Source organism: Cryptomeria japonica, chromosome 9, assembly GCF_030272615.1.
Source record: "Cryptomeria japonica chromosome 9, Sugi_1.0, whole genome shotgun sequence".
NCBI lineage: Eukaryota > Viridiplantae > Streptophyta > Pinopsida > Cupressales > Cupressaceae > Cryptomeria > Cryptomeria japonica.
Window position 1 is genome coordinate 585,165,410 of NC_081413.1, and position 8,492 is coordinate 585,173,901.

Sequence of the window (8,492 nt, forward strand, 5' to 3'; positions counted from 1 at the left end):
TTTCTTGATTTGAGTGGATATTCTTAATATCTTGATGAAGTATTTTCATGAATTACTTTTTAAAATTATGATATATTTCTATTCGTAGTTACTTTTATTTTTAAGTATTTCTCTTACATACAACATCATTTTCTCTTACAATTCTTTCCAACAATGTCTAATTATTAATGCTCTTATGAAAGGTACATGGTCACTTCTAATTCCTAGAAAATCTCCAAGAAATCACTTTGATATAATAATTATACATTTTCCTATATAATAATTGATGAACTTCATATGCATATTTATTTTGTTTGTTGTATCTTGAGACTTGTGCGAGGACATAGCCCTTAAATAATCATTGAATCATTGTATGTGAGTATTTATTAATTGTACAATTGCACTTTTATATACTTTGATACTTATAATTTTATACTCTAGAGTAGTCACTTGAACACTCCATTAGAATTTATAAACATTAATTGATAATTATATATATTCTTAGAATTCAAATAATATAATGCATATTAATCCATCTATTAAAGAAATTATTCAAGAAAAAGGTTCATCCTCCAAATCCATCTTATTTATGCATCTTAAGGACTGCATGCACTAACTAGCCTTTTTACATTTAGGCAATGATGATGCATTTGTAGATTCTAATTTTAAAATTGGGTTTCTTTCAAAGAAATTTGTTGGCTTTAACTCAAATCCTTCTGATAGTGTTGGCATCACTGGAAAATCCTCTTGATATGGAATATGGTGGATACCCATAGTATACCACAACACTATGTCCTTGTTCTCAATATCTCGATTCCTATAAAAATAACAATCACATCAAACATTAAATATTTTTGTTAAAATAATTCAAAGTAACAAAATAATATAAGTATTGAAATCAATTATTTTCATACTAATAGATAAATAGTAGTCTATTTCAAAACATCAAACCTAATAATATTATAAATTGATCCTAGAATTTCTTTAATTGATTTGATAAGAATGAAATATTATAACACTATTATTCATTCGCTACTCACTTGTTTGTCCACACTGCTAATGTGTCATCTCCATGACTTTGATCCGTGTAATCTCCACCAGCCCATTGCTCAGTACGATTATATTGACTAACCCACACCTATACATAGTAGTTAGATCAAATGAGATCACCCACTTAAACAAATAAATAGACATAAAAAAAATTAAATTTTTTTTTTAAAAGAACAATTTTATAAACTAAATACAAATATTGTATAACAATAGTCATAGAAAATTAGGTGGAAATTTCTCATGTCATAATCTACTTCACCTGGTTATTGGTAAAAGCTGCTCGAATTTGTGGATAGTCATCTAATGATAGAAGACTTGTTGCAATTGATTCGGGAGCCAATCTGTATGCAATATCTTGACCAACTTTACTTTTTTTGTTGGGATTGATAACTAGTAGATCTGCTGGTTTTTTCAAATCAAATTGGATTTTAGCATCGTCTTCTGTCTTGGCAACCATTTTTTCAACTGTCCAATAACTCTTTCTTGGAGATTGACCATTTGTAACATCCTTCCTCTTTATCATGGCTTTCACAAATGAATTTTCAATGCCATCCACATCCATATCCAAATAGAATGTGAGAAAATGATCATGGAATGTGCCAATTGTGTTCTCTGCTAGTAAATTTCCATATATATCTTCATTTGTTTTTTGAATTTGGTCAAGGTGTGTGTAGCTTGTGGCTTTATACTCGAGGATTCCTGAGAGTCCCACCTATATTTTATTTTTATGTTAAAATACAAATTGGGAAAAAAATATATGCATTATTAGTTAAGGTGAAGCAATGACATCTTTTTAGTGCACTTGTAATATATGACAATAAAATTATCCACTTCGGACATCCTAGTAAAAAATCAGCACAAAAGTCTAATCTTTGATCCAATAATTGCAAACCACATGAAACACAAGTTATTCCTAAAGTGATAAGGATGGATTAGTGTTGGTAACTTACATTGCCACGAATCGCTCCATTTTTCTTGAATTCCCAGTCAAGAATGTAATCATAATTTCCCACTGTGGCAACCATTCTCACCACTAATGTTACTTCTGGTCTTACTTCTGTTACCTATAAATCAACCAACAATATTAGTACCTATGATATGATAAAAATGTTTTAAAAAAAAGAAAACTATAGACAATTGAGTTGTTTGTTAAAATAAATGGGAACACTATATACTATCAATTTGGAAGTTTATTAAAACAAATGGAGACACATGATCATAAGAAATGAAAAGATTTGATCTATATATGGATCATTTATTGGAGAATACCTACATTGAAATTGTGATTTTAATTGTAATATAAACATATCAAAACAACAGTCTATGAACTAGATTTTAAGGAATATGTAGATCAATAAAAAAGTTCTTATTTTCAAACAGAATGATCTCAATCAAACTCTTGAAAATAAAAGGAATTTTTAATTGATTTTATAGAATTAATTTTTATTTTAATTAGCTTATTCTATGTTAGTTAATTGAAAACTAGAACATGTCAAAGTACCAATAACATCTAATAATCTAAAATACTAAAATAATTTATTAGATTTAAAACTAAAACTTATCTGATGCTCGAGATGAATACACCCAGTTTAATATTTTAAAATATGTTGATTAAATATTTTTATGATTATTTTTAAACATTATCCTGATTAACAGTCAAAAGTAAATTTTGACCAATGATAAGATAATTATTTGACACATTATAACATAAATTAAATCAAAAATTAAATCAAAAATATATTTTATTCTAATTTTTTTACTTAGAAAGGTGATAATTTCTTCAATATCGTATGAACATCCTTCCTATCACTTTCTTGGTTGACAAAACGATGTTATACAAATCAAATTTGAACTTTTAATTAAATATTGGTAGCCATCTCTATCAATTGTTTTTGTAGAGGAAGAAAATTAATTTTTCTAACTTAGTCCGTCTCTATTTTCACGCTAATATATTCAATATTCGAATATTCTATTTGAAGGGTTTGTCAATTAAATCAATAAATTTATTAATTGAAGAGAAAAACAAATATAAGCTTAAACGATATTTTTTGATTGATTATAAATATTAAATATTGTATATTAAAATATTACTTTTTTATTAGATATAATTATAAAATAATATTTTTGATGTCATTTTTATTTTCATTTATGAATTGTGCTAAATTGTCTCCAATCTTAGGTGTTATTTCATTTCTCAATATTTAATTTAAACTATAACATATCTTATACCACTTTTATGACTATAAAACATCATAATAAAACTAACTATTTTTAATAGATTTATTATTAATAAATTATTTTATTAATATTAATATTAGTGAATAATTTTAATAATGTGTAGTTTATTTATTTATTTTAATTATCTTATCTAAAATTTAATTTAAGATTTTATATTATTTTTAAGTCAAATTTTTAATTCTATATGATGTTTTGAAATTAATAATTTGAAGTTATTTTTAAAATCAATTATTGTGATGATGAAATTTGCATATTCATGTCATTTCTTGATTAGTTTTGGGTTCATTTTAATAGACTTAGATGTAAAGTTGTACTCTTTCTTCTATTCTCACCTAATTCCACCTATATACATTCTCACATTTGACCATATGTTATCTATTTTGTTTTGCATATTCTCGTACACTTTTTAAGTCAACATACTCTTTCCCCACCCCAGTCCTATTGTTCTCTTCCTCTTGTGCTATGTCAATCCTATGGGCATAAGATCCATCTCACTCCTACCTAAATAACTCATGAAATAGACCAAAAAAAAAAAAAAATCTCAACGCCTCCCATTTTATTCTTACTATGAACCCGCTTGATACATATTTTGTGTTTATTTCTATGTTTTGGTATATATTCATTTGCCTATTAGTACACATCCTCTAATTATTTTGGCATCGCCTAGAATCATTCAACTTCCTAAAGCATTCGAATAACATTTATTAGAGGAACCCTTTAATGAGTGCATTAAGGGAACATCATATACAATATTTGAACAGTGTTGCTAGCCAATCTTCAACACAACCATAAATTCAATCTCTCTATGGGGTTGACCTAGAAGTACTTGCCTCTAGAAACTAGTAGTTTGATAACCTCATTTTTTTTTTTAAATACCACTAATCCTTGATGACTAGTAAGAAGTAAAGAATCCTTCCTCTATACTTTCTCTATATCTTGTTCCTTACTCATTATCGCTTGCGTACCTCATACCTCCCACACTCATACCTATATTGGTCATTGACTTTCATTTGTTACCCTTCCTTCCTTTACTATAGTTGCATTGATGTATAAAATAAATCAAGTACAAAAGAAAGATAGTGATGAGTTTGAGGTTATGCATACACTATTGGCTCATGAGATTGTTACACATTCACTACCTATGAGCTTCATGGCACCCTATTTCTCAATGTATGATGGTGAGAGTAACCCTAATACAAAGTTGAGCTCATTCATTGTAACATGTGTGAAATTTTGATATACGAGGATAGATTAGATATGTTATTGTCTAAGCTATTTCAAAAAACTTTTAAGAAATATGTTATAGAATGGTTCTTTTCATTGCCCCGTGTCTCTATCCATACACTTGATGATTTGACAAAGATTATTCTTGAAACAAATGAAAATTAATATAGACCTAAAGATTATCATTTCCAATATATTTTATTATCTACAAAGATCCAATATTTACATCAATATTATATAATATAATTATAATCCTAACTCTTTTATACAATCTTAAATATTACATTGTATCTTTCTTGCAAGTATAATTTCTAATTTGCTAAGTTATCTTTCTTGTATCTTTCTTGTATTTTATATTGCTAACTATTTTGCAAGCATGATACTTCAATAATTTTACATATTATAACTTTCTTGCAGTTTTGTATCTTTTCACTCAAACCCTAATAGCTCTTCATTACTAAATGTTTTTAATTCTATAATAATAAATATATAAATAATAAATAATAATCCGATTAACATCTTATTTTGAAACATTGAGATTTTTCTACTGTCATTGGTAAACTAAAAGAAGGTAAAAATTTATGAAACATGCATAATAGAAAGGCAAGCACGTAAGAAACTACTAATAAACTGAATAAAATTATCAATATATAGAAAACTTACCACGAAGTCTGGAATCCCTGTTTCTGTATGCCTCCATGAAACATCTCCAGCATATCTTTCAAATATGCAGAAAACATTCTCCTTCACAACTGGTTTTCCATTAGCTCCTGCGTAGATTGCATCCATGTAATGTGCATGTCTTGGACAATCATTCAATGGCTGCAAAGAAACTGAGCTTTGCCCCAGACCAAATTCCCCAGCATCAAAAAACGTTTTGTAATACCATTCCTCAGATGGATCCATGTAAGGAACAAACAGCTCTGAAATAAAAGCCCTGTACATGACACTCCTGAATCTTCCCTTTTCTGGGTCATAAACATCTGCCGTAGAAATAACAGGCCCTGCTTTCACATCAAACCCAACATGGAATTTCCAATTGGCCCACTCTACCATATGACCATGGACTTTGAAGCTCGGCCCCTCAGGCTGCTCAATTGAAATGGGGTTTGTTGTGGGCCCGAATGGAGGCTTCTGAGTTGATTCCCTGTAATCTGTTCCTTGGGCCTTTGGCATTGGGACTTTTATCCTATCTATATACCTAGTGATTTTCATCTGATCTAAATCTACCACTACTGTAACACCTTCAATGGGTCTGGCATATATGTTAACAGTTCCATTGGTATAAAAACACAGGACATTGATGACTCTCTTGCCTTGCTTCTTTTCCCCAAACCATCCTACAGAAAAAGTGCTGCAAACAACTGATTTCATATCTAGGCCTCTGGTTCTTATGGACTCTATGAATGGAGGATACTCCATGGGCAACTGAGAGGCTTTACCTTGCTCCTCTGATGTGAATATGGGGTACCCGAATCCCTGATAGACTTCATCATAGACAACTTCTTTTGATGTGATATCTACAAGAATCTGGTGGGTTTCTCCTGGGATTCTTGCAATCACAGTAGCTTTTCTAGGAGGTAGGGAAGATGACCCATATTTCCATTCATACACAGCCTCCTTCTCTGGTGCTTCCAGTGCCACATATTGGAAGCTTATGTTCTTGTGGAGACCTAGCTTTGACTTAAGGACTAGTTTACGAGCATGGTTGATTTCAGAGGCTGACAGAGGATCCAGAGGATGTTTTTTAGCAGTGGCAGAGTGACTAATGAATGCAAGAACCAGTAGACTGAGTAGCACAATACTGGATCTCATCTTTGCTCTAATCTCTCTGGAATAGAATTTAGTTTTCTCTTGGCCAAGCTAATTAGATCCTTTGGCCAAGGATCCAGAGGATTCTGTTCTAGGATGCAATCTTCTCTAAGTCATTGGTCAGAGAATGATATATAGGACTTGGATGGAGAGCTCTCTATGATAAGAATTAGGCTTGCAAGAGAGAATTTTTTACTGTTACTGTAATTGAACAAGATGATAGAGATATAGCAGACCACAAACATAAGTTACATAAGTTACTGTAATTGACCAAGATGGTAGAGATATAGCAGACCACAAACACACTTCACCAAACAATGCAGATATATGACAATTACAGCATTGACCAAAATGATATGATGTAACAATATCATTTAATAACCAAAGACAATCAAGAAGCCCATCAATCTACATTCTTGAATTCACATTTGAGAACTTTCGGAGGGCAAACAATCCTATTTTTATTCTTTCACATACATAGTTAAGGTTTATTATAAAATATGAGATCCACATTCTTCAATTCATATTAAATTTTCATTGTTTCACATATATAAATAATTATGAATCATTATAAAATATGAGATCCACATTTTTCAATTCACATTTGCAAACTTTTCTCAGTAAAAACAAGATCCACATTTTCCGATTCACATTTGAGAGCTTCTCTAAAGTGCAAACAACCGTATTTCCATTGTTACCCATATAGAGATAGTTAAGAGTTATCATAAAATAGGAGATACATTTTGTAAATGAATAAAATGTTTTTTACAAGATTTATGTATATAATTATTATGTTTAGAGGAGCTTTACAATGCCATTAAATAGTAAAGTGCATAATAATCTGTGTTAATAATAAAAAATGGTATCACGTTCTAGATTGCTTCAATTGTGTGTAGATTGTATGTTAGTTTTTATAACAACTTATCACATTCTAGATTATTTAGATTGTGTAGATTGTATGCTAATCTTCTTATATCAGCACATCAAATAAAAACTGAAACACAATCTAATTCAAAAATAGACAAATAAGTATTAAACTTTTGCAATTGCAACTTATTACAACTGTGGGAGGTGAGGCGGGAGCAAGAGTTTCAGGAGATTTTGATGGCTGAGATGATGAAGCGGATGATGACGATGATGGTTGGATCGTTTCCCTCGGCCTATGCTTGGATGTTGTGTTGTGCTCTGCGGTTGTATCATTTGGATGAGGGCGCCTTGGGCTTGGACTCAGGAGGATGTTGTTGGCAAAGGGGTTGTCGGAGTTTCATATGGGGTTGAGGGTTGTGGGGGATGTGTTAAGGTCTTCCCCTTTCCCTTTCTTTTCTCTGTTTTTTCCATCATTGGTGGGGGCTCTCTTGCCTATCCCTTATGTATTCAGGGTGACTGTTCTTTCCTCAACTGGGGTTGTTTTGGAGGCTCTCCTTTTGTGGAGACACCCTTATTTGGCTTGATTTTCTTCCATACAGCTGGTTTGGTTTGTGGGCAAAGTGGGCGGGCTACATTTGGGGTTTCTTTTGCTACTTCTTTCATCATTTGGGGAGATGTTGTCGACCCGATTGTGTGGCCCTATTTTTTGGAAGGAGGTCTTTGTTTTTTAAGGATTATGGGCCTGATGCGCTTTGTGAGGGATATTAACCGTTTCTCTAATATAGGTTATCCTCCGTATCTTTCTTTTTTGGTGCCCTTTGTTGTGGTCCCCTGGGTGTTGTTTGGTGCACCCTTTCTATGGGCAGTTTTGAATATTTTTATCCCCATTGGCCCTTGGGTTGGCTTCTCCTTTTTTCTTTGTTTTTTTCCTCAGCATCTCTAGTTTTCTCTGGCTTTTCCTATAGAGGTGGCCCTATCTTCTTTAGAGGTGGCGATATCTTGGTGTTGGAGATGACCTATCTTCTATTGAAGTGAAGGCAGATGCTATGGTTGAGACTAGGAAATGTTGTTGGGAAGCTGATGATGTGTTGTCTCTTGACTGTTTGGGAGAGTAGTCTGGTCTTCATGTTGATTTCCTTCCTTATTCTCCTATTGAGAGGGAGAGGATGGAGGGTATGATTTTCTCAATGTTGTTCTTCCTCAAGTTTAAGGTTAAGGGAGCCTTGTTAAAACCCTATGGCCCAGATTGTGCTTTCGGGGAGAGATGTTGTCTAGGCCTTGACAAGTTGTGGGAGCCTTGCAAAACCCACTCTCGAGGTTGA

At 31.8% G+C, this 8,492-nt stretch overlaps 1 protein-coding gene across 1 annotated transcript; it reads right to left on the reverse strand.

Annotated features, from left to right (window-relative positions):
* Positions 1–518: 518 nt before the first annotated feature.
* On the reverse strand, positions 519–6,416 carry LOC131053102 (primary amine oxidase). The gene is made up of 5 exons (XM_057987710.2): positions 5,155–6,416; positions 1,980–2,093; positions 1,289–1,741; positions 1,020–1,117; positions 519–796 (listed from the first exon to the last, which is right to left on the reverse strand). The coding sequence occupies exons 1-5, from the start codon at positions 6,304–6,306 to the stop codon at positions 592–594; spliced, it is 2,022 nt and encodes a 673-aa protein (XP_057843693.2). The 5' UTR covers positions 6,307–6,416; the 3' UTR covers positions 519–591.
* Positions 6,417–8,492: the final 2,076 nt, after the last annotated feature.